Consider the following 27,497-nt stretch of genomic DNA (forward strand, 5'->3'; position numbering starts at 1 on the left):
ACCATCATAAAATGGCAGAAATATTTTAAAAATGTTTAATCTGCACCCAAAGATTTTAGTTTGTCTTCACCCATTTTTCGCTAGATCATGATTTCTGTATGACACCACAGATGGATTAGTTTTGCTTGAAAATGCTTTGAAAAGTTGCTTAAAACATTTGCTTAGGCATCTATTTGAATGCTCAAATTATCTGCATTATTTTGAGAAGTTAGATGATCATGCTATTTCAGGAAGAAAATGAATAAAGACTATTACTTGTAAAATAAAAGTTCTACAAAATTAAAATTGGATTTAATTCCTTTTAATTTTCTTTTTCTGTTTCTGAAGATTTGTCATGTGTCAAATCAGCTCGTTCTTTGAAGTAAATTTACTTTGAAAGTAAAGAAGTCTCTCAATTTTGATAGCACATATACACCAATGGGATGAATCGAAAAACAGCCTTTCAAAGCATTCTGAACAACAAAGATAATTTTAACAGTCTTACCCGACTCAATACTTGTCTTAATGATATACCTAGAACTTTCTTCCTATTTTCTTGTTGAAAATTTAGGATAGTAACATTCTGATTATAGCCAACTTATGTGAAGAAATTCATTCTTGTCCTTTTTCTAATTCCTCCTTTATTAAAATTGCAAAACACATGAACTTAATGGAGTTCAGTCATATTTCATTGTGAAAAGACGAATAAATAGAATGGTAAATAGACAAGTCTACTGGAAATAGTTTTTGCTATTTAGCAAATGTTTCCTGTGAGTTTCAAAACCCCGTAAAGGCACATGTTGTTTAAGTACTCTACCTAGTAAAGAATGCTATTTTTAGTATGATAGCACACATCAGAACACTTCCTCTTCAGGAAAAGGTAAGTGTCAAGATATGTGTGCTCGATCACATGTGGATGCACACCCACATACCCCAAAACTTAATGGCTCCTCTTTCTCCAACAAAATAACAAGACATTCTTTATGTATAGTCTCACTAGGGATTTGCCCTATATTAGTTAAAATGGGACACAGTTAGAATATAGCATGTAAGAGAGGTCAACAAGGGAAGCAGAATCTGAGAAAAAGACCTACAGTCTTAATCTGATAGAACTTTTGTCCTAAACTCCCTCGAACAAGGCCTCCACAACAGTGCTGAGGCCATTACCACCCCCATGCTGCCTGTGCTCTCGTCATCATCTTTAACCTCTGCGTCCATATTGTCTTCTCCCTTTAGAATGTAAAATTGGTGTGGGCAGGAACGCTTTATGCTCGGTATATCTGCATCCACCCCAGTATTGAGCATATTGCCCAGTAGATGTTAAGTGCTTAATAAACACTTTATCATTCATTCATTCATCCACTCAATTAAAGCCTAACTTCTACCTAAGTTTAGTCATTTCTGGCAGGTAAATTTTCTTCCAAATTACTATGTTTTAAATGTTAAGATTGTTTTTAAGTAGTATGCCCAAAGAATTTGAAACAGGATATAGGCATGAAGCAAGAAGCTGGTTTTCATTAAGAAAAACATGGCTGTGGTATAGACTATATCCAGCCCAACTCCACATATCAGGTATGTGGTGATAATGATGTTATTTCATTTAATGATTGTGACAAATGGAATCTTTACATATCAGTCCTTCTTGAAAAATTAGAAATGATTATATGTAATATAATTAGAAATATAAAATTAGAAGCTACATGCATCTTTAAGACATTTAAAAATTTTCCCTTTTCCCCCCTCAACTGAGAAAACTTTAGTTTCTTGTCTGAAACTTAGAGTAATTATATATTTAAATGTTTAAACATAATAAACATTATTGGGATGGACCACTGGCCTCAATGTAAAAATAAAATCTCTGAAAGGAGGGATCATATTGCCATAGGCCTTGTAAATCATGACAGTCTTACTCTCCAATACATTCTAGTGAAGGTGAACCTCAATAGATTTTTTTTTTTTGCTTTTTGGAGGGCAATTGGGGTTAAGTGGCTTGTCCAAAGTCACATAGCTAGTGTGTCAAGTGCTGAGGCTGGATTTGAACTCAGGTCCTCCCGACTCCAGAGCCGGTGCTTTATTCACTGTGCCACCTAGCTGCCCTGAAGCTCAATAGACTGAAAAGTCATTTTTAGCAATATGGTTTTGTACTTTAGTTCATCCGTTATTCTGTTAATTCTCACTATTAACTTTCCACTGAGAGTGTGACTCTCAATCACTGTTTCTAATCCAGCTATATTTAAGGCATTCAGAATACTAGCTGTATAGAAAACTGCATTAATATCTAATTTCAAAGAGTAATGACTGAAGAAATTAGTATAATTTGGCTCAGTTTCTCTCCTGAAAGGTATGAAGGACTGAAAAACTATAGTTACCCCTTAGGAAAGGCAGCAGCTGTCAAGACTTAACAGAGTGAAAGAAATAAGAAAACCTTAAGAAAATGCTTTACCGTGAGTGCTTAGAACTGTGGGATGGTGCAAAGCTCTAATAGCATGTTTGGCCTTTGCTTCCATGATTATTGCTTTCAATCTGAGAACTGCCTATGGCTTAGATTCTGCTGACAAAGCAGAGTTATGAAACCCTGGGGCAGTGATTTAAGGTTATATTCAGGCTATGATGCTTATATTCTCTTCTCTATACGTAAAAAGACTGAAATACGCTCATGCTAAGGAAATTCTAAAAACAAATTAGTGAAAACATTTACGTAGTAGGGCAGTTATGTTATAAAATAGCTACACACCACTGTACAATTTCCTAACCAATCAGGACTTCAGGAGCATTTGAAGTAAGGGGCAATTTACAGGGATTAATGACCAGCAGGGAGAGCTGGTGGTACAGGGTGAAGTCTTGGATCATTAATCCCAGCCAGTCATTAATTCCCCAGGAAATGCCCTGTGCCAAGGTCATTATTGTAGTGCTAACCTATTTTTTTTTTTTTAAATAAAGAAAAACATTACATGGTTTACTTTTTCCTGTGGTGTCATTATCCTCTCAGAGCGCCGCAGGAAGACGATTCTGAATGGCATCACTTTGGCTACCTTTCCAGAGATTACAGCTTTCAACATCATAAAACAGCTAATCAAATCCTCTCATTTAATTTTGCAGTAAATGTATCGTACCAATAATTTATAGGTAGCCTTAGTATATAATTCTCTAATTAAACAACTCATTGTTTTTAAAAGTTTATCATAACTGATGTTAAGAAATAAGCTTCAGCAATGCAACAACTTCTTCCCAACTTAGGACAATGGCTGCTCCAAATCTTCTCTTTGCTCCTCATGCCTCCAAAGACACATCCTCTTCCCCTGGCCTTTTAGTTGAAGTTTGCCTTGTATTTTACTGAGGACACTGGGGCCATTGGCCATGAGTTCATTTTCACCTCCTTTTCATAACACAACCTTTTTATACGTCAACCTCCTACTCTCTTTCTCCTTTATTTATATATGAGGTAGCTTTCTCACAAAGGCTGACATCTTTAATATGTACCCTTGATCACCTTCTGATTCTCCACTACACTGTGTCCAATGTCATTCCTTCTCTGTGGGCTTCAACCTCTCCCTATCTTTCCTTCCCTGCTGCCTATAAACAGAATTGTCTCCCCCAACCTAAATATACCTTCCTTACCAAATATCATCCCATACCTCTCTTCTCTCAGCCCAATTCCTTTAAAAAGCTGTCAACAATCCACATCTTTCACACTCAATTAGGCATCTTACCCTACAGGAAATTCGAGGGTAAGGGAATAAGAGGGGGGTGATGAATAGAAGAGAGGGCAGATTGGAGGAAGGAGTAGTCAAAGTAAACACTTTTGAAAAGAACAGGGTCAAAGGAGAAAATAGAATAAATGGGGGACAGGATAGGCTGGAGGGAAATATAGTTAGTCTTTTACAACATGACTACTATTGAAGTGTTTTGCATAACTACACATGTATAACCTACATTGAATAGCTTGTCTTCCCAGTGGGGGTGGGTGAGGAGGTAAGAAGAGAGAGAATCTGGAACTCAAAGTTTTAAAGACAAATGTTAAAAAATTATTTTCACATGCAACCAGGAAATAAGATACATAGGCAATGGGGTATAGAAATCCATCTTGCCCTAAAGGAAGTAAGGGGTAGAGGAAAGATAGGGCGGGGATTTATGAGAGGGAAGACTAGGGGAAGGAGTAATCAGTATGCTTGCCATACTGGGAGAAAATGTGGAACTCAAAATCTTGTGGAAATGAATGTTGAAAACTAAAAATAAATAAATTCTGGAACCCCCCCCCCCCCATCAGTTTGGCTTCCAAATTTATCACTCAACTGACCTTGTTCTCTCCTAGTCCCCAATGATCTTGTAACTGTCAAATTTATAGGACTTTTCTCAATACTCATTCGGCATCATTTAACACTGCTGACTCTTCCCCTCTCTTCTGAGTTTTCATGACACTTTTCTCCCTTGGTTCTCCTCCTATCTTTATGAGCATTTCTTCTCAAGACTCTTCTGATGGAGCATTATCCATATCATGCCTCTTAACTACTGGTGCCCCCTAAGGTTCTTTCCAGGACCCTCTTCTCTTTTTTAAAATATATTTTTATAGTTGGTGATCTCATTAAGTCCCACACATTCAATTATCATTCCTACAGACATGATTCTGTATATTCAGATGACAGATCCATTTCTAATCTTTTTTTCCAGGGCTCCTATCCTGCATCACCAAAAATGCATATTTCCAAAGGTTTGTCTCAAAGGTATGACAAACTCAAAATGTCTCCAGCCCAGTTCACTATCAATCCTAACTTTCCCCCATTCATTCCTCTTCTAAGCTTGCCTATTACCACTAAAGGTACCACCATCCTCCTAGCTGCCGATCTCTGTGTTATCCTCATTGCTTCATTCTTAGTCATTGTACACATCCAATCAGTTTGCCAAATCTCACTATTTCCATGTCAACAATGTTTTGATTTTACAAAGTTCTCTTTCTCTCTAATCACACAGCTACCATTCTAGTTTATGGCCTAATGATCTATCATCCGTGGTATTGTAACAGCCTCCTAACTCATCTCCTTTCCTCTATTTATCCTTCACACATCTGCCAAAGTGGTTTTCCCCAAAGGAAGGTCTGGTCTTGTTGCACTTACATTCCCTTTTTCCAAATCAACTCTAGTGGCACTCTAGGTTTTTGGCATTTAAAGCCCTGTGTAACCTGGCCTCGTCCTATCTTTCCAGTATTCTAACATAACAGTCTCCCCTAGGAGTGCTCACTAATCTTGCCATTTTGGCTTTCGTGTTTTGTCTCATACACAATACCCCGTGAGGGTCCCATCTCTATACTTTTGTGCTAGCTGTTTCTTATGCCATCAAGATCAGATGGGTGAAAAGGCCAGCCTTAATAATTACTCACCCAAATGCCATTTGCATCATCACTGTAGAAGGAACATCTTAAAACAGAATCATAACATTTAGGCCAAATATTAAAAAGTCTTCTTTGAAAAGCTTACCTGTTCATTAGGCTCAAAAGTCATCTCCTCTTTCTCTGTTTTCATAGCTATCAATTTTGTGCTACTGGCAGGATCTGTTTTACTGTCCAGTCGTTCGAGTTTTGGGGTTATCTCTGGTAAACCAATATCTTTAGTATCATCTTTGTCTAGCAAATAGCGAAGTAGTGCATTCTCTTTCTTCTTGGGGCTCACTGGTTCCTGTTTGATAGTCACTTCTGAACCAGGACCTGTGCTGCTGGACTCCTGGTTCAGCTCTTTACCTGTGGCTTCCGCTGTAAGCTTTGCTAAGTCCACAGGAGAACTGCTGTCCTGCAAAAGTCTGTGCAAAATTTTATGCTTCTCCTTGAGTGAGGTTCCATGTGTTGATACAGAACCAGCCAAGCCACCTGTGGAGTCCTTATTAGTATCTCCTATGGAGCCTGACAGAGGTGAAGGCTCCATTTGATCAGACTTGGTGGTCAAGAGCTGCAAGAGCTTTGTTTGTCCTTTGCTGTCATGGAGTCTGTTCTGTCCATCAGGCCTTTCACCACTGACAACCTGGGGGATGTTGGTATCACTATTTTCTTTCTGTTCTCCAGAATGGCAGCTGCTCTCTGCTTGTCCAGTTGTACCTTCAGATGGTTCCCCATAAAGTCCAAAACAATCTTTAGAGTCCAGGCTTCCCATCTTACTTAGTGAAGGAGGATTCATATTCACAGGGGAATTCTGCAAATTACCCATTTTTAGGTCAGGTGAAGCCAACGATGACCCTAAAGAGACTCCATGCCCCTCACTAAGGGCTTGTAGTGCATTTAGGGAACTGTTGGTATAACTATGGCTATTTCCTGTGCTGCTGCAAACGCCCACAGGTGAATGTAAGCTTCCTGCTGGGGAAAACTGACTGGGTGGGATTCGAGGACTTCCTGCCACTCCAGGGCTCATACGATGCCGTGGTGAAAGCATAGAGTTTGGCTGTCCTGGATTCATGCCAGGGCTGCTTTGTGAGGGACTATTCATTTTGAGTGCATAGTTACTACCCTGAGGAGTCGATGCCTGCATGCTTGACACATGGTTCATTCCCCCTGAACCACCAAACCTGCCCACCGGCATGCCCATTTGTTCCTTTGGGCCATTTATGGCAAAATTTATATTGCTACTGATGGTCATGTCCTGACCTGGGTTCCCACTGCACATGGCCTGATGGGCAGGGCTGCTAGAGCTAATTGGGTTCAATGGCTTCCCCATAGCTTGTCCAGTCAGATCCTGATTCATTACACACACGTTCTGTTCTCTGTATAATGAACAAAGATACAACATATTAGTTAAAAGGGAAAAAAATTATCTAGCAGATTATTAATAATAATGTTTTAAAATGTGGGATTTTTTTTCTTTTAAAAGAATAGGCTAACACTTAAAAGACAAGATAATGCTTTTGATGAAAGCCACCTAACAATTATTAACATGAGTAAACATGTAGAATTTGGGACCAATAGTTATGTTTTTCAGTAGAACTAATTAATACGTCTGCGTTTTAAGACCTTGAAGGGAATAGGGAGAGAATGAAACAATCATCTGTTTTAAATTGCAGACATTATATAAAATAGTCAAAAGTTTACACATTTACATTCTACATTTCTCCCATTAAACAGGATGTTATCATCAATAATTTAAAAGTGACCAAAACAAGTATACATTTTACAGTACAACTATACCCAGTTATTCATCAGAAATTCTAATTCCTCAGAAGAGAAATCCATTAGAGATTTCTCTGGTGTTTGACCATTAGGCTCATGGCAAAAGGCAAATTTCAAAAACAACAACAAAAAAACCTTGGCCCTGAGCTGGCAGAAAATCAAACCCTTCCAAGTGCTAAAGCCAAGAAAGCTACTGAAAACATGTTGAGAATGAGACTATCTAGTCAATAACCTAATTCTGAACATTTTTCCCCTGTACAAGTCAAAGCTTGAGTGCAACAGACAGACAACATGGAAAGTGCGCTTCACAAAGGAACAGTTCATTTTGCGAGTTTTCCCCACTGCCTTAGACAGCCTTCAATCCTCCCCAACTCGTCTCACAAGCAGGTTTTCTAAGTTAGATGGTTTCTCAAGCTCCAGAGCTTTTATTTAAAGCTTTGGCAGACCCTCTTGAGTTACCAAATGTGTTCACCAAGCCAAATAAAACACATTTCACAAATTGTCAAACAGTAGCTTTCGTTTAGGTGGGTGCAATTTGGCACATCTGTAATTACTTTTAGATGTTTTCAGTTTTACATTGGATTTATTGTTAGCTGGCAAAGAGGATTTCCTGATACTAGTTTTTCCTAAATAAAACACAAATAATTGAGAAAAGTGTTAGAGCAGGACCCTTTAATTATAGCTATATTATGTACCTTCTCATAACTTCCCAAAAAGCTCTCTAACACACACAAAGAAATCTAAATAAGCTGGAATTTGAGTAATGGTTTTGTTTCTAAAAGAGTTGTAATAAGGTTCATTCTTCTGACTCACTATAGACTATGAAAGGTTTGTAATCCCTTGGGGTTAAGGGCCAATGCCATGAAATTCCTTTAGAAGGTCCTTTCTATGAATATTAATTGGGAATTTGTTGGTGCGAGCATATAGAAAGCAGTACCAACATTGTCTGTTTCAATATACTGCTTTGCCTATTATCCAACTATGAATTAGAGAAATTTTGTTCTCTAATTTAATGGGTACTCATGTCAGAGCAAAGTCAATTTCTATGGGTCAAGTTTCTTCAGGTGGATTAAAAAAACACTTTAGAACTTCAAAAGCGCCCTAATTTCAACAGTATGGTACTCCTTTGCTGAAGTGGATGAAAAATATTCAACATCTTAGTAAAATATAAAATTAAGAAGACAAATACAAAAACAAATCTTGAAATTTAATTGAAGACTTTAAGGCAAAAAGAAATCCATGACACTTAGCAAATATGGAAAGATATTCCTGATATAAATTAGATATCTTAACAATCGAATTTTACTTTGTTATGCTTTGGTGCTGATCAGCAGATGTGTCTACTAAACTAGACAAGCACTAAGATGACTTTCTCTGTGCAACACCTCTTATTAACTTGGGAAGGAATGGCAATTCTTAGAACAAAGATTACCTGTGAAGCATATGCAAGGATATTACAAGCTGAGGTTCATTAGTAGTCTGGGAACGAATGAGCTTGCTCTTCGTTTGGGCAGCAACGAGAGTGCCATCAGACAAGGAAAAACGGTAGACCTGACTGAATGCCAGTCCTTGTCTCAGCACTGTAAGCAGGCAAGCAAACAAGAAGTAGATTTAGAAAACGAAAAGAAAACAATACATATGTGACATTAACATACTCATCGTGAGTAGGGAATCTTTCAGTCCTTATATTTTCTAGGTTGCCAGCACCTAGCACAGTGCCTGGTACAAAGGTCACTAATAATTACTTAATGATCAATATGAAGATTTTAAAATTTGAGTTTGAAACTATGCGATAAAAAGTACTATATATATTTATACTGAATACAAAATGCTATAAAAAGTGCTACTTAAAATAAAATTTTAAAAAGGAAATTTGCTTTGTATCTAGTCTGTTAACAAATAACAGTGTCTTACATTTTAAGTAGAACAAAGAAAATGAAATAATTTTAGCTGCCCTACATGGTAAAATAAGTCTGTTTTAAAAGAACGTATAATCACTTTTTTCCTACAAAATCTTATTCATTATTGTTATTTTAAAAAATCTAGGTCTCCCTATCTTACCCAGGATAGATGCGCAGGGGCTACTCACAGGCCCAATCCCTCCACTGATCAGCATAGAACCTTTGAGGGACAGTTTGCCCCTCCTCACAAAACCTGTTCTCACAGATCCTCCGCCACTCAATCCCTGAAGGGCAAGACTATATCAATGACACTTAAAAGGCCCAGCCCACAGAAGCTCAGAAGACAAAAGAGCCCCTAGGCCCAGCTTCTGAGGTACCAGGTATATGGGCACCAGCCTCCTCAAGTTTGACTAAAAATATCCTTAGGTCTAAACATAAAACAAAACAATTTTCCCATTAACTTTCCCTCTTGAAAAATCTAAAGTTTCACAATTTTGATCCATGACTATGTCAGAAAGTATTTTCCAGTCCCTTATTTTTCTTCTTTTGGCCTTTGCCTCCCAAGACAAATAGTAATCTATCAGTCTTTAAAATGAGTGGAATTAGGTATGGTTGGTATTCTTTAAGGGCAGGGATTTAAAAAACAAAACACTTTTATCTTGATTATTCTCCAGCTTCTAGAATAGCTCCTGGTGACTCTTCAAGACCCCATTTGGGGTCTTCTTGGCTAGATACTGGAATAGCCATTTCCTTCCCCAGTTTCTGGCATATAGTTGGCACTTGTGTTTGTTGATTAATTAATAGCAAGTCCTTTTAATTCATACCAGCCCCTATTTTTGCCCATGCTAAAGAGTATTATTTTGTAGTGAGAAGATGAGGAAGTAAAAAATTAAATAGAAGAACCTCTTCAGAAGAAAAGAGTAAATATAACAAGAAAGCTATTAAAAATGAGGAAAAACTATCATGGTACATGAATATTTATTTTTTCCTTTGAACTCTTGATCTAGTGCTTTTACCATCATGATAAATATATGTTTTTTAAAAACCTCTGCTTATAATAAGCTTTTTCAAAATAATTTTAGGATTGACTTCTCCAAGTTTTTGCTTTTTTAACTATGAGAGCTAAAGAAAAAAGTCTATTTTAATCCAGAATACGGCCTATCTTTTACCATCTAATCTTTTGTTATTTTTCAGAGACTGGTCTTATTTTTTCACACATTTTTATCATCTAGTTCAGATTACATGGGTCAAGCGTTGAACAGAAAGAGAAAACCAAGCATGTTTACAAAACAACAATATTCTCATAGGATAATAGAAAGAGATCTAAGACCATCTGGTTCCAACTCTCATTTTTACTGATGAGGAAATTGAGGCTCAGAAGTTAAGTGTCTTGCCCTGGGTCACACCAGCTAATAAGTATCTGAGGCATGATTCAAATTCAAGTTTTCCTAATTCCAAGTCACAAGTGACAAAATGGGAAGTAAAAGCTGTAGCATTTGTAAAGTACTTAGGACCTACACGTAAAGTTCAAGGACTTTAGAAATATAGCTTTGATTTCCCATTTTGTCAGCAGTGACTTGGAATTAGGAAGATTTGAGTTTGAGTCCTGCCTCAGCCAATACAAAATTCTACTCTGGGCAATTGTCTTAACTAAATTTCTCCAATAGTTTAAACTGAATATGGTATTTAGGGACTACACATTTGGTCCTAAGTTATTGTGTGAAGTTATTTACGTACTGTCCTAAAAGTTGCTCCCATATCCTATGAAAGAGATCTTATTTTAAGAGAGCATAACTGAGTTATTTTGTTTTATGAATATATCCTACTTAAAATGTTGTGTTTGTCCTTCATTTTTGAAGAGGACCATGGCATCAGGGAAATGATGACTTGCAGGTGACTTTGATTTGAGTGAGGGAGGGCTGTGCAAAGTCAGCAACCTCACATTCTCCTCCAGAGCCATCTAGATCCAGTGACCAGATATTCATCAGGATGACTGGAGATGACCCAGAATGCAGTGGGAGACCTTGGCCCTTTTAGGCTAAGCCTTTTCACTTACTCACTTAGAGTGGGGTAACACCCATTCTATGAATAAGTGAGTCAAAGGATGGCCTCTTTAATTAGAAAAAAAGAAAAAAAAATCAAGCTGGGAGGAGAAGTCCCTCAGTGTTGTTCCAGAGAGAAACAGTGGTTACCATTGACATTCACTGTAACCAGTCATTTCAAGTCCCTATATGATAGCTATATTCTCAAAATTCTACTTACATCATAAGTATAATTTTTATAACCGAAATAACATTTTCTCATTAAGCTCCGTAATTCCAGATATTCTTATCCTTATTTCTAACTACCTTTTATTAAACTAGATAGTGTCTCCAATATTTTTCTCTTCCAAACATTTTTGCTAAATGGATACTATTTTTAAGCATATATTGAAGTTCAGGAGTTCCACATTTAAAGGAGGCACTCTATTAAATCATTTTTGAAAAGAAAATAATCTAATCTTTATTTTTTCATATGGAGTTTCGTTAAAGAGAAAAACCATGCAGTCAAATCAGTGTTATCTTTGAAATGAAAGGAGCCACAGAGTCCAGCAGAGGAGGAACTTGAAGCTGGTGTTACATTAATCCTTGTCTATTCACAATGAAAGAAATATGACTGCCCAGTAGTTAAGGGGATTTTCTAAACTGTCAAAAGGCTTTTTATGAAATGCTGAATACTAGTATTCCCAACAGTTACTAGAACTTCAATTTAAGTAAATTATCAAGGCTGAAGAAAGAGTTTGTAAACTTAAATTGTGAAGCACAATGACAAAATTCTAGCGACTAGAGAGTGCCAGGATTCTTTGTGACAAATCATACCTACTCAGGCTACCAATACACCAAATTTCTAAGAAAGGAAAAACAGGAGGATATAGGATTTTATTTAAATTCTAACAAAGAAAAACTGTATGTTGTTGTTTATTTGAAGTTCACTATCCCCTCATGGAGATGTGGGTTACATTTAGCCTAAAACATAAACGTACTCAATAAAAAAGGTTTTAATCTTAAAACCTGCATTTTTTTTACTCATATATAAGACATACATAATTGAGTAAATTTATTTTTAAATGGAAACAAACTATGGTTTGTAAAACTATTAAGATACTCTGGGTAAGCAGATAACCATCTTCTTAAATATCTTTTAAATTATACATAGTTTGATGGTACTTATGGTTACCCCTATGTCCAGAAGAATGTTGGTGATAGGAAACTGAGCCTGGAGATGGGATGACTGAGTTCAAATCCAGCCTCAGACATTTCCCAGCTGTGTGACCCTGGGCAAGTCATGTACCTTCTGTTTGCCTCAGTTTCCTTAACTGTAAAATGAGGATTATGACAACACTTACCTCACTCACAGAGTTGTTGTGAGGATCAAATAAAATATTATTTGTAAAGCACTTAATACAGTGCCCTTGCACATAGATGATGCTCAAGAAATGTTTATTCCCATTCCCCAAGCCTCTCTTATACTTTGATCTCATAAAATTAAATATATAACATGAAACTAATTATGCTGTGGAAATCTCAGAGAGATAAATGGAAGTGACTAAAAGTATTTCTATATTCTTTGTTAGTAAAGAAACTCCACTAAAGCAGGTTTTGAGTTTAAGTCTGGGGAATCACAGCTATTGGCTTCCTTTTGGCATTTTACCCAATTTTACAAAAGTTTCACTTTATATTTCTGGATTATCTCATGGTGCATTCAGAAACAGACTTTATTTTTGTAACATGTTTGCTCTGATTCCTATCCTTTGACCCAACATTGAGTTACCATTTCCTCCTCTTCAACTTTCCTGTAGAACATGCTTCTAATTTTTCTCCCCTGCTTCCCAAACTCTGCTCTACTGGTAATCAACCATAACCTGATAATTTATTTCTTGCTTATAGGTTTTGTTTTGAGGACCTCGCCCAAAGAGAAATTATGGAGAACGATCAGAAGTAGCCCTGAATTCCACTTTAGGAATCATTGTTTGTGAAGGAATTCTCTTTCCTTGGTGATCTGACTAAAATAATATATAAATTCAAGAAGAAAACTATATGATTTAAAGAGGCTTACCTTCATGATGATGCCTCTTGGCATATGATACAGATTCTCCTTCATGCTGGGCATGGAACTTCTGAATACATCTTCTTACCAGATCCTCCCAGCCTGGTTTCATGGCTGCACGCATAGTGCTGGTATCCAGTGAAGTGATCTTGCCTATACACAAACACATTAAGTATCATCAATACAAATCTCTGAAGGAAAACAGCTGTTCTAAAGCTACGCACGATAGTTACATACCTTGGAGATCTTGGCGAGTAGTAAAGCTTTCCGATGAGGGAAGAACTGGCCTTTCCTTCATAGGAACTCTTCGTGCCACACAAATCAAGCAGGAGTGCAAATCTGGGATCAAACAAATACATGCTTCTCATATCAGTATTTTTTTGGTGAGACAGATAAAGATAGATACACTAATGAAAATAAAACTATCTAAATCACTGAAGGAAAAAGTGATAAAAAGTATATCATTTTCATCTAATTTTTTTTTTCTCTTCAAAAGCAGGAAGCATTTAGGGCCTGACTGAAAGGATTGGGAGGCAGTAAAGGGGACAGTCCAGGGTGGGAACTGCAATGTGTTATTGTTGAATCCTTTCATCAATGCTGGGATGGCCACATGGATTAATAATTTTAAGAAAAGAGTTTTTTCTTATTTTAACTGGTTAATGAAAGTACTCAATGTCATTTGTCTCAAGGAGGACAGAAAATTAAATTTTATACTGCTTTTTTTAATGAATCATGAAAAATTTCAAGTGATCTAAATACGACTATTTTAGAAATGAATAATTAAACACAAATTAAAAACACACTTCCATGTAATGTAGATTCACAATGCCCATCTGATGAAAGTTGTAGTGGTACCTAGAGCATCCTTTCTTACCCGTCTGTAACATTTGGTTATGTTAGTTACATTGCAGTATGTATTCTAAATTGGGGAAATGAAAATAATGTATTTCCTTTTATCCCCCTATAAAGTGATGGACCATAACTGATCAGAAATTAGTCTAATTATGTAACATTTACAATGCTGTAATAAATCTTCAATCAGGAGTGCTTAACCTGGGGTGTGTGAACTTGTTTTTTTCTTTAATATTCTGACAGTTGTATTTAAATATAATTTGTTTCTATTATAATCCTATAAATTTTATTTTACAAATTTAAATAAATTATTCTGAGAAGGGGTTCATGGTTCCACCAGACTGTCAAAGGGGTCTACAACACAAAAAAATTAAGAAAACTTATGTGACATGGTTGAATTAATTGTTACTTTGGGAGTCTTAACAAGGAAATGTTTATGTTTAAAACCTCAATAAAAAACTGGTTGTTTTGTTGCTTTTTTGTAACTAAGATAAGGGAAAAGTCGTGATTATTTACAATTACATTAAATAAAAAGAAACTGTCAGTCTACATAATTTAATTTTTAAAGTAAAATAAATACGAAGGTAAATTTCCATTCTTTCCTATTTCTTGCCAATGGAAATCTTTTCATTTTCAAACATAATATATCTATACTTAAGTTTCACCTGTAAAAATATTAGTAACAAATTTTTCAACTTGTGAAAAGTGATTAAAAATAATCTTAAAGACTTTACATAATAAAATTCCATTTTAGTGCTGTAATATAAAGGCGACTAGAAGAAAAGGCAAATGAGAAAATCCTCTTAAATTTTTCTTAGCATATATATTTTCTTTAGATTATTGGGATGTAGAAAAAATACAGTGTCATAAACACATACATAATACAGGCTTCCTATAACATTTTGCCCTACCTTCCCCTTCTTCCTTGATGGACTTTGGTTGAGAAACAGCAAAGCACTGCATAGTTTCATATTTCTGATGTGCTTCTTGGCTATCATGACTTTCTTCTTCAGAATCAGTAAGAGGTTTTACTAGCATCCGACAATTAAAGGTATGGCTGTTCCGTCGAGGAGCTTCATTAGACCAAGGTCCCCCATTAACTGGCAAGACCAAAAAACAAAGCCAAACAAAACACTCATGTTTTAAAAGATTTTAACATTAGATTCAGAAATATTCAGTTATTTAATTAGTAAAACAAATGTTAAATGTGAACTCATACAGGCCCTTCAGCATGTCTATACTAATACCTTCCCTCTATTCTCATCAAGATTAATATTTTAAAATATTTGGGGAAGTGGTGGAAAGCCACACAATTTTTCTTGGGTTCTTCTCTAATTCTCCATTCCAACTTTCATATAATTACAGGTTTCCATCACTTCTTGCCTAGAATCCTAGAACAGCTTCCTGACATGTATCTCTGACTCTTGGTCTTCCCTCACTTTTTTCTCTCTTTTTTAAAATTAATTAATTAATTTACTTTTGATTTACAACATTCAGTTCCACAGTCCCTTGAGTTTTGAATTTTCTCCCCCTCCCTTTCCTCCCTACTATGGTGGCATGCCATGCAACGCCAACAATCAAATATAGCCTCTACAAATACCTTCACATTAAACATTAGTGAAGTTGTAAAGAAGGATTATAACCAATCTTCCCTCACTTTTCCAATCTACCTTACAGAGAGAATGGCCAGACAAATTTTCCTTAAACAATACTAACTGTGTCATTCTTCCACTCAAGAACTTCTATTGTCTGGTAACACCTATTCATGAAATATGGACTTGATACAACAGGAGCCATTGCTGTTTGTGTAACAGAGCAAAGTGAAGTCCTTATTTCTCAATTGTCTAGTGCAAAGGTACCACTAAAAGTCCATTTTCCCATTATCTTCTTCCATGTGCATTAAACATTTATTCCTTTGCTTCAATTTGTTCCCATCTAAAAAGCTTTCTTTTGCTCATCACTAGGTCATAATCACCTCTCTGTTCTCTGAACTTATATGAAACTATATACAGAATCATATCAAGTGATCGAACATTGGGGTGTTATATTTCTCTAGGTGCTCTTGTCCCTATGCTCCTCAATTGTGTCCCATTTCCCCACAAACCTGGCCAAAGGAACCTTCTTGAAGAATCTTTTGTCCCAGCACAGTCTGATCACAGAGTAGGTACATAACAATTTATGTGATCAACAGATTGAACAAATATTATACCTCATAGTTCTCACTATTATAATTTCAAAACCCATCCCGATATGCTAGGATTTGTCCAAAATTATGCAGCTAATTAATGGCTGGGATAGACCTTAGAACCCAGGTCTCTTTGTGGCTAGTTTTGTGCATTTCCTATTACTTTTTCTTTTGAGAAAGAGAAAGATCAGCAAAACAAAGAGATTCCACCATCAAGCTGGAAAAGAAAATACTTTCTGATCATCTGCTACAAAACACTTAAATAAGCAGCTGTGTGAGGTGACCCAAATATTAAAACCACTGCTACTGTTTTAAAGAGAAATAGAAAAGGAACAAAAGCCCTAGGAAGAACACGAATAAATATTAAGTTAAGCTAGGAGAAATTATTTTTAATTTGCATAAAGATTTTTAATGTTATCTATGTAGATATTTGTTGAGTTCATGTCACCATAAGCACTAAAGAGCTTGTGTATGTATCAGGGTTATAAAAGAGGGATCAGAGGGGAGAGAGAGAAGAGTTCTGGCCAACCTCCCATATCACTAAAGAGTTAAAAAACTACAGGACAAAGCAAGATTTACTAATGGGTAAGGTTTTTTATTTTTTAGAGGGGAATGGGTAAGTAGTGATAGTGATGCTAAAAATAAAGGCAGTATTGGTACTATTATGTTAAATTTTAAAAAATAGCTATGTCATAGAAATTTATAGCTTTATATACAACCCTCTTCTGTGTTTTTTTTTTAAAGGGGCAAGGAGAATAGCTTGAAAGAAAAATTACAAGGCTAAATTAATATGCTTAAGTTTTGAGATAAATTCAAGAAATAATTGTAGATACCTGAAACTATTATTTATTAGAAACCAGCAAGATTAATTCCCTATTCAGTTATTAACAGAGATGGAACTTTATTTAATATTTATTTCATTCACAATAAATAAAAGTTATGATAGATAGGAAATGCTAACGAACTGAGGACTGAAAAGGAACTTCTTTGTATATGCTATAGCAACCAAAAAGGTCAAATGATACAACTAGCTTTAAAAAAAAAAATAGCAGCATTTGATAACTCAGGAGTCTTGACCTCATTTTGTCCTTAGGTACTACTCTTGAAGCTGTGAATAAGTTCTCAGCATTACCAATCGAGGTGACAAGGAGCAAAAAAAATTTATGTTGGGCCAGTAATGCTGCCATGTTACAGTCATGCCAGGGAACACTCCCTTTTAAATACAGTCTTCTGTAATCTTATATCTACTGAAAAGCAGTTTAGAAAGAATAGTAAAGTGAATCACAAAACGAGGGAGTAGAGAGAGGTGAGGGAAGTGGTATTTGGGGTGCTCAAAAAGAACTGAGTGAGCTAAGATCACGTAGTCTTTTAAGATTATAGGGTTCGTGATAAATAAATACACCCTGCCTTGCCTCTTAATACCCTACTAAATAAAAGACAAATATACAGCTATATGCATAGTTCCAACAAGAGTAGGATTTTAGATTTAACTCTGAAACCCAATCTCTCTTTTTAATGACTTTTAAAATGCATAAAGGGCGGACAGAAAATGCCCCATTAGCTACTAGCCCTGGAGGATAACCAGTTTGGTGATAAACTCAACCCTCCCCCCTTTCCCCAAAACAACAATAAAGCCCCCTGAAACAACCAACCTACTAATTCCCTGATGAACATTATTGTGAGCCCATTAAAATTTCTGATGAATTCTCAATGAAGTTGTTGTTCAGTTGTGTGACATGAAAACCATGTGGTTTTCATGGCAAAGATATTATTAGGGTGGTTTGCCATTTCCTTCTCCAATTTGTGCCCATTTTACAAATGGTAAACTGAGGCAAATAGGGGTTAAGAGACTTGCCCAGCATCACACAGCTAGTAAGTGTCTAGGGCTGCATTTGAACTCGCGTCTTTCTAACTCCAGGTCCAGTGTTCTATCCATTGCACTACCTAGGTGCCCTGAATGAAGTACAAGTTCTAAATTACAATATATGGAACATGCCTGGATATTTTTAAAGAGCTAAGGCATATATTTAAAAAGCAATCATTTCTATGATTATTCTTTTACAAATTCCCATTGTAAATATTTCTATTAAACTCCAGTTAACAATGAAAACAGGGAAAAAAAGATAGACCTTACCTAAAGACTTTGGTAGCAGGTTTTTTACAAATTCTGCGTGGTCCCCTACATGCAGGATGCTGTATACACTTGTGTTCATCAGCTCTTCTTGGTTATACCTTAGGTATTGTGTCACATTTTCAGAAACAAATACAACATTACCTTCCAGGTTCACTACAAAGAAGAAGCCATCGAGGGCCTATAAGAGAAAGGACTAATTGTTAATAAAAAATGCATTGTAAACTCATGTGCACTTGTTAAGAAATGTATAACTATTTGCTCTTCAAGTGAAATATTCAATTCACACTTTCATAGAAGAGGTACATTTCCTCTAACTATCCCCCTGGACCCTAATTTTCATTAAGTCATATGGAACAAATTAACACATTTTTACTAGTTGAAACATACAGATTCCATTAAAAAAAAAAACTAGACTAAAATGGGAGAGGAATTAACTGAGGGTCTCCTTATTCTGGGCTACATGATTAACATTAATTTTTCTAAACTTCCACAAAATGAGGAATGTCAGCTTCATATTCATGTGTTTGTTTTTTTGAGATGAGACTTGTATTTTCATGAGCAACAAATACTCATTCATTTTCAAACAAATAAAATACAAAATTACAGGCTTCATATGCTCCATAGTTTGAAAAATATTCATTGTGAATTATGGTAACAAGTAGTTGGAAAATTTACCATATTTGTAAGAGATTTTTTCTTTTTTGTTGGGTATTGGTACTTGGAGTTATAGCAAACTACTCAACATGGAAAACTGTTGACACAGTTTTGAGCAACATTGTCTAAACAAGGTATGAATCCTAGTGTGCCTAATAATTATGTTCCCCTAGGTTTGGGAACTGAGGAGCTTTGTGCTAATATTTTTAATAACCCAGAGTGGACCTATAGGGAAATAGCATACGGAAGATAGGAATGGCAATTCGGCTTGCTACATTTCAGAGTAGCCAACAGAGAAGCAAGAGATTTAATTAATGGAATGTCTTTCTGTGTACATGGAGAATAAGGAGGACACAGAGAAGAAAACTGCCTAGTTATTCACATACCAAGTGTCCTTTTCACATTTGTTGCTACAGACATATACACAAAAGGTTTTCACAATTAAAATTCTGTAGTTTACTTGAAAGAAAGTTGTATTTCTTCAAACAGTATGTGTTTTTAAAAGCTCACTAAGATACTCTCCTAAGAAAAAAACAGCTGACATTCAGTTTTGTTGCTTAGCAACAACAATGCTAATGATGCAAGCATGATTGTGCATCTATGCCTGGGAATAGCTCACCAAGAACAAGCCTTTTCTCTGTTCAATTTATGACATATAAACAGGGGAAAAGATTTAAATTTAAACCATAAGTCACAGGAGTAGAGCATTAGCTTTTAAACATACTCTGCATAGAACCCCTACCATAATAGGTATGTAGTGAAATTCTCAGAAGACTGTTATGAAATAGCAAAAAATAAGTAAATAAAAAAGTAAAGAAGATAATAAAAATCCCTGGCTTGATTTTGTATGAAAATGGAAATTATAATCTTGAAATCTGATTTATGTAATTAATGAACTAAACTCTAATAAAGCCTGACTTACAGCCTTATGGTCAGTCCACCAATCAAGAAACAACCAGTATTAAGCACCTACTATGGGTGAGATGCTGGTAATAAAGATATAAAACAATGAAAACTATCACTTCCTCCAAGGGACATAACATTTTATTGGAAGAGACATGCATATATGAAAGCATATAGGAACTAATAAAGAAAAAATAAAAGATAATCTTGTATATGGTAATAAGAGAGGGCACTGGAAATTGGGGCAATAGGAAAGTCTTCGTGTAATTGGTGGTGCATGATCTTTATCTTGAAGGAAGAGAGTCTGAGGAAAGGAGTAAGTTACCATAAAGATAGAAAGATAGGTTGAGAATACATTGTGAGGGCCTTTAAAAGATAAAAAAACCTAGTTTATATTTGATTTTAGAAGAAATAGGGAGAGTCATTGGAGTCTATTGAGAAAGGCAGTGAAACTGTCAGATTTACTGGAATGGGGAGGGACATGAATGAGGCTGGTAGACCAATTTGGGGGCTGCTGCCATAGAGTAGGTAAGAAGTGATGAGGGCTTGAAATAAGTTGACAGATATGAAAGGAGAGAGGAGTTGGATGCAATGCGAGGTACTGGATGCTGAAATGGTAACGTGGCCACTGACTTCAAATGTGGGTAAGGTGAGTGAGAACTGAGGAGAATATTAAGTTATGAACCTGGGAAACCAAAGGGATGGTAGTGCCTTCGACAGAAAAATATAAATTTGGAAGATGGATGGGTTTGGTGGGACAGATAATGAATCTGTGTTGGACACAGGAAGTTTAAGAGGTCTCCAGAACAACCAGTTTGCAATGTCAATAGGCAGTCGGCAATGTGAGACAGATGCTCAGGGGAAAGATTTCTTCTTTTCTTAGGCTGGAAATGCCTTTTATTTGTCTAAAGAATGTCGTAATATATCAGATTTCTTGTAGTCTTGGGGAGGGGGTGGGAGAAAAATTTGGAACTCAAAATTGTATAGAAAATGAAGGCTGAGGAGTGGCTAGGTGGCACAGTGAACAGAGCACCAGCCCTGGAGTCAGGAGGACCTGGGTTCAGATTCGGCCTCAGACACTTAACACACACACACAAAATAGCCATGTTACCTTGGGCAAGTCACAACCCCAACTGCCCTCCAAAAAAAAGCAAAAACAAAAAAAATGAATGCTGAAAACTATCTTTACATGTAATTGTAAAAAAAATAAAATAGCAGCTAGGTGGCGCAGTGAATAGAGCACTGGCCCTGGAGTCAGGAGGACCTGAGTTCACATACAGCCTCAGACACTTAACACTTGCAAGCCATGTGACCTTGGGCAAATAACTTAACCCCAATTGCCCCCTGCAAAAAAAAAAAAAGGCAAAAAAATATAATTGGGAAATACTTAATTAACTAAATAAAAATTCAATAATAAACAGATAACATTATATTCCAGGGCGGCTAGGTGGCGCAGTGAATAGAGCACCGGCCCTGGAGTCAGGAGGACCTGAGTTTAAATCCGGCCTCAGACACTTGACACACTTACTAGCCGTGTGACTTGGGCAAGTCATTTAACCCCAACTGCCCTCCAAAAAGCAAAAAAATAATAAAAAAATACTATTTACAAAAAAGAAAACAATGTGGTAAATAGTAAACTACCCTCTCTAAAAATTAAAGTTTCAGGGAAAGCTCTAAATGATGACAGTCAAGACCTGACAATTTAATATAATTTTAAAAAATACTTTATATAACACAGAAATTTCTCCAAAGTTAGTTAACTCATCTTTGCACTGTTTTTTTTTTTTTACATAAACCAACTACATAGTAATTATCAGCTGCTAGGCATATACAAAAAGTGGTAATGAAGAGATTAATGAAGGTTAGGATGACTACTCATGTACTACTTTTGTTGGTCAGGGAAAGGAGGTTCAAGTATTTATTTTTGCCCCCTTCCTAGAAATCACTCTAAGATACTGCTTCTGAGAAATGTGCTTCAGAAGAAAAAATTAAATAGACATACTATAAAAATTATTTCCTAGTGGATTTTAGACCAAGGTATGTTTAACTAAGATCTTGAAAGCTGTTTATCTACTGTAAGCCTTAGTTTCCTGATCTGTCAAATGAGGGGACTGGATGAGATATTCCAATTCTCTGATTTTATTTCCAAATAATACAACAATCTAGTCTATTTAATTGCTAAAAAATGAAAATCATTATATAAATAGACTGGGAAAATGAGGATGCAGTGGAAAATTTTACCTACATATCAAATGAATTAACCATGTATGTTTTCTTGAACATTGGCAAAATTTATCTATCCAAATTGCTATTTCCAAAATGATTCAGTTTGGCCTTCTATTTCAGACACACTCATATTTTTTCATCACCTCACTGATTGGCCTGTATTTCAAGCAGACTTTAATTTTGGAAAAGATAACCCAAAGCTACTACTAGAAGGCTAACTAATGTTATATTAGTTAAGGATAAGGAAGATAATGTTTTAGGATTTTTAGAAAGGAATTTTAATTAAACAATCCTAATATTAATATATATCAGGCAGTTGAGATCAAATACTGTTTTGATAATTCTTATCTAAGAAGTCTAAGAAGGTTTTTTTTATTTCTGGTACTTCATTTTTTAATCCTTTCATATCTTCCAAAGTTAAAATATTTGGGGGATATACACGAATATAATGCTTTGCTTAAATTTTGCCTTAATACTTATTTTTCACTAAGCATATCCACACATGTGAATATAATCTAATATATATAAAATGTAAGAAAGAGAAAACTTTAATCAAAATACCCTCTACCCCTGCAGTTAATGCAAAATCCTACAGAATGAGGAATTCCAAAACAAATGTTAATTTGGTACTTCTATGAAAACCAAACAATCTATAGCCTATAATACAGCACAAGTCCAAAACAAATAAACATAAAAAGAAAACCAAAAAAACCCCACCAAACCACACACCATAATTTAATGCTTTTATTGTTGTGGTGTCTATGCCTGCTCATTTTAAGTTTTATTTTTTGGAGGGTCATGAGATATGGGGGTAGAACTTTGGTCTAGGAAGCCATAACTATGAGCTCATAAGCGTGGGGCAGTTCCCAATGTGGAAAATCCCTCCACAAACAAAGATGAGCATTCATATCTCTTTTGTAACTCATGGTCTCATTAAGCAGTTAGTATATGCTAGAGGCAAGACTTGAAGAACACAGCCTTCCTAACTTCCAGGACACCCCTCTCTTTACTATATTCAGCTGTTTCTGAAGTATGAACAGGGTACTGAGATATGTCCATGAGGTCATAACTATTTTCACAATACCCTTAAGACGTTTAAATTTCTAATACAGTAAATATTGATAACTATAACCCACATTAACCATAAGTTTTCTGGAATCCCCAATAATTTGTAGGAGGACCAGGGGGTTCTACAATAAAAAAGTTTGAGAACTGTGGAACTACTTCATAGTGTTTTTCAATTTACTTAAAAACAAAGAACTCCACCCACCAAAAAGGACAAAAAAAAAAAATAGATTTTTCTACTATTAGAAATAGGCCAGTAGATTCAAAGGTTTCAAAAGTACAAAGTTTTTACTAACCAACAAAAGAAAGATTAAGTGTGTATATTTTGCTTTAGTTCTTTTCATCTGGAAATTAAATTTAGCAACATAACCTTCAAGTTATTAAAAAAACAGAAACAAAATTTGTCTATTTTACCTCAAGCATCATTGGTCCAAGTGCATCCTTGTCAATAACACTTTGACCTGTAGATGAGACATCAGACTTCTGTACTTCATCTACATTGGCAGCTGCTGCTTTCTCTGCAACAAACATAAGAGTGGATTAATTGGCAATAAATACTCTTTCAAGGATAAAGTGACACAGGAATATTTTACTGTAATGATTTTTCAGATCTCTGGCGGATATGGACAGTTATTTAAAAAAAAGTACATCATCACCATCACTGAACTGGGACAAATGTGCTAGAAGTGGAGCTAGTGCATTAACTTTTTGTCTGTGGACTGTGATACTTAAAATCCCACTTTAGGCCACAGATAAAATGAGTTTGGAGGTTTCAACTATGTAGTTAGGTTCCTCCTAAGAATCTTTTTAGATCACAAAAACACTATATATTCTGCCACAATTAGTCTTTACTCAAGAGGTACCTAAACCCCAGATGTGCTGTTTAGAAATGAACAGTTTGTGCCTGGGTACATAAGGTCCCATTTAAAAGGCAAGCAAGTGCTACACCTTGATTTCTATTGTAATTTAGGAATAAGTGACCTGTGCATAATTTACATACTAGTTGTCATTTGCAAATGCCATGTTCCTTTACTATTTCTAGTCACATTTAGAACAACCTGAAAGAGATCTGATCCCCTATGACATATCCAAGTCTAATGATTTCTAGCAGAGTGAAGAGGCGTGTGACTTTTGTCATTTCCAAGCACTTGAAGAATTTACTACTCTTGGAAAGGTGCATCTTTCTTAGGTCCCTAAATATTATGAAGAAAAAAAGTAGTCTTTTCCCTTCTTGATCTGAAAATTTTATTTGATTTAAAAAACAATAATCAATCATGTAGTCACTGTGGTTGTTCAACAAGTACTTATTAGACAGCAACTATGTTTGAGGCCCCAAGCTAGAAACTGGGGATGAAAAGACAAGGATGAAACAATTTTCAAGGGTCTTATATTTACATATGTATATAGAGAAATAAATACAAAACTGGGGGAAGCAGGGAAAAGAAAATAGTAATAACAAGGGGAAAGAATTATAAAAGACCTTGCCTAGAAGGGATCCCCTGAACCAAGCCTTGAAGGAAACTTAGTATTCCAAGAGAGAAACAAAGAGGGAAGAGCAGGTAGGTCATTTTGGCAAGAATATAGATTTATTTTGTGAAGGGCTTACTGAGGAGTTTGTAATTGATCCTTGAAGTAAAGGGAGCTATCAAAGGTTCTTAATAGGCTGACATAATCAGAACTTTGCTTTAAGAATTTCAATCTAGCAGTTGTATAGAAAATAGATTATATTGTGTACTGAAAGCAATGAAACTCATTGGGAAGCTTCTGTAATAGTTGAGAAGTTATGAGGGTATGAACTAGGTTGATGACTGTGTTTAAGTAAATAATAGGGGGCAGATGTGAGAAAACTGAAAAGACCCAACAAGGAATCCCAAGGTATATGGAAGAGGTGGTTGATGGAGGCAGGGGTGGGGGGATGGGGGTGGGGGAGGACAATGGTCTAGAATGAATGTGAGGTTGAGAACCTAGCTAACTACAAGATTCAGGGAGAGATTATTGACTGGAACAAGCTGAGGTCCTATACCCTTCTCAGGGCAAGCCCAAGTGCCAACTGGCAGCTTTGTCCCATACTATCCAGTATGACTGGACCATAGAGCGTGAGAAGAGGAATACAGGGTAAGAAGACTGGAAAAGATAGAAGAGGTCAAGTTGTGAATGACTTTAAATGCCCAAAAGAGAGCTTTTTATATTTGATTCTGGAGGTCACAGAGAGCCACTAGAATTTACTTAGAATATTGCTTTTGAGAAACAGAGCTAAGGGCCAGCAGTTTGGTTACATTTTAGAATCAGGGTGAGAAGTGAGGAGGGGGAGGAGGAGGAGAAAGCAATGTATAATAAAACTGGAAAATTAGGTTGGGGTCATGCTGTAAAAGACTTTAGAAGCTAAGTTGAGAAGTTTTTGTTTGATTCTAGAGGCAGTAAGAAGGTATTAGATTGAAATGAGTAGGGGAGTGATATTGTCAGGCCCATGCTTAAGGAGAATCACTTTGGCAGCAGTGTAGAGGGCAGATTAGAGTAAGGAAAGCCTTAAGGCAGAGATAACAGTTAGAAAGTTAATGCAATATTCTCGGTCAGAAGTGAAAATAGGCCAAACTATAGCAGTAGCTGTGTTAGCTGAGAGAGGGTATTTGATGTGAGATATGTTGTAAAAGTAGAAATAGTCAATGTTTGACAAGTAATTGGACATATGAAACAAGGGAGTGTGAGAAGATATGAGGTGGTTACAAATCTGAGACAGTCTCTAAATACACCTGTATTTTAAGTATATATATAAAAATTTTTTTTTTGCCTGTGCTAAATGTTGCTATTCCAAAGGAACTTTAAAATTAGTCTATTTTAGCTCAGGAAAGATGGTAGAATAGAAGGAAGCTGCACAATGAGATTGTCACCAAAATTCCTCCAAAAAAGAATCTAAAATATATACTAGACTGAATCCTGATGGAAAAATCTAAGACAAAGTCATTTAGTAAGTCATTTTCCAGCCCAGGTTTGTATAGGTAGATAGAAATGTCTATAGATACTGGGACAAAAGGACTTGGTTCACGGAGAGATTGCTGACTGGAGCAAGCAGAGGTCCTACACCCTTCCCAGGGCAAGCCCAGGTGCCAACTGGCAGCTTTGTCCCATACTGTCCAGTTCCAAGCTACTGATACAAGGCAGACTGAAGACGAGACCTCCCTCCCAGAGCTGGTGTTCCCAGATGGGGAGGCCCTGACTGGTGTACCAAAAAAGGAACAGATTCAGAAGAAAATAGCAGCAGCAGTGTGGCCCTGAAGCCTGTAGAGAAATAACCAGGTCAGGAATCCCAGACCAAAGGGGACTCTTCATTTTTGTCACTCTGTGTTGCTTAAATTGAGGCCAAAGATTTGTAGAGCTTAGACCAAGGAAAAGGCAATTAGAATTTGCCCTGAGTCAGACCACCTTGAGAACAACAAAAGTTTGCTGGTGGGGACTAGTCAAAGTTGTCTCTGAGTTCCTAGAACAAAATAACACTCAATACTACAAGAAAGCAGCAACAGGACCAGCTTATAGAAGTACACAAAGAGGTTGCCCTTAAAATCAAGCCCAAAGCTAGAAAGTAGGCTGGAAAAACAAATAAGAAAGTTCCACCATAAAAAGCTAATAGGTACACACTAAAACACAAATCCAGGAGATAATTATTGCAAATTATCTATATGCAAAACTTCACAGAAAAACACGGCTTGCACACACAAATTCAACTATTTCTGGATGAAGCAAGAGTTTAAATTTTTTTTTTGTCAATTGAATGAGAGCACTATAGGAAAAACTGGAAAAGAAATGAGAGCTATGGAAGAACTGGAAATAGTCTGGCACAAGACAAACTCTCTGAAAAGAAAATGGACCAAAGAGAAGTCAATGACTCCACGATACAATAAGAAATATCAAAGTCAAAAGGATGAAAAAAAGAAAAGAAAATGTGAGGTATCTCACAGCAAAAGCAACTAACTGGAAAACATATCAAGGAGAAAAAAATTAAGAATCATGTGAATACCTAAACACCATGACCAAAATATATGCCCACACATCTTACTTTGAAAAATCTTGAAGGGAATTTCCAGAGCTCTTGGAAGTAGGGGGAAAAGTATAAATAAAAAGAATTCAATGGTCATCTTCTGAAAGAAATCCCTAAGAGAAAACTCCCAAGAACCTTATAACCGCAAATTCAGAGCTTCCAGATCAAAGAACAGATACTTGAGCAGTCAGAAAGAAAGGATTCAAGTACCAAGAGGCACAGCTAGGATCACATGTTAAGATTTAGCAGCCACCACTCTGTAAACAAACAAAAATGAACAACAATAAATCACCTACAATCTTTATTTATTTATTTTTTTGCTTTTTGGAGGGCAA

The 27,497-nt window shown here is 36.1% G+C and overlaps 1 protein-coding gene across 14 annotated transcripts in view; it reads right to left on the minus strand.

Annotated features, from left to right (window-relative positions):
• The window catches only part of NCOA2 (nuclear receptor coactivator 2), a 450,248-nt gene that overhangs the window by 55,843 nt on the left and 366,908 nt on the right, over positions 1-27,497 (minus strand). For all 14 annotated transcript variants that reach the window (XM_069100096.1, XM_069100098.1, XM_069100100.1 and 11 more), the window contains 7 exons: positions 23,544-23,647; positions 18,282-18,459; positions 14,874-15,062; positions 13,348-13,449; positions 13,120-13,263; positions 8,556-8,703; positions 5,451-6,720 (listed from right to left, as the gene is read on the minus strand). In XM_069100096.1, the coding sequence (XP_068956197.1) occupies positions 5,451-6,720; positions 8,556-8,703; positions 13,120-13,263; positions 13,348-13,449; positions 14,874-15,062; positions 18,282-18,459; positions 23,544-23,647 (2,135 nt within the window). The remainder of the gene's footprint in view (positions 1-5,450; positions 6,721-8,555; positions 8,704-13,119; positions 13,264-13,347; positions 13,450-14,873; positions 15,063-18,281; positions 18,460-23,543; positions 23,648-27,497) is intronic.

This window comes from Petaurus breviceps, unplaced genomic scaffold (assembly GCF_028583685.1).
Source record: "Petaurus breviceps papuanus isolate PSGF00001 unplaced genomic scaffold, PetGlider_PUasm1.0 38, whole genome shotgun sequence".
Taxonomy (NCBI): Eukaryota; Metazoa; Chordata; class Mammalia; order Diprotodontia; family Petauridae; genus Petaurus; species Petaurus breviceps.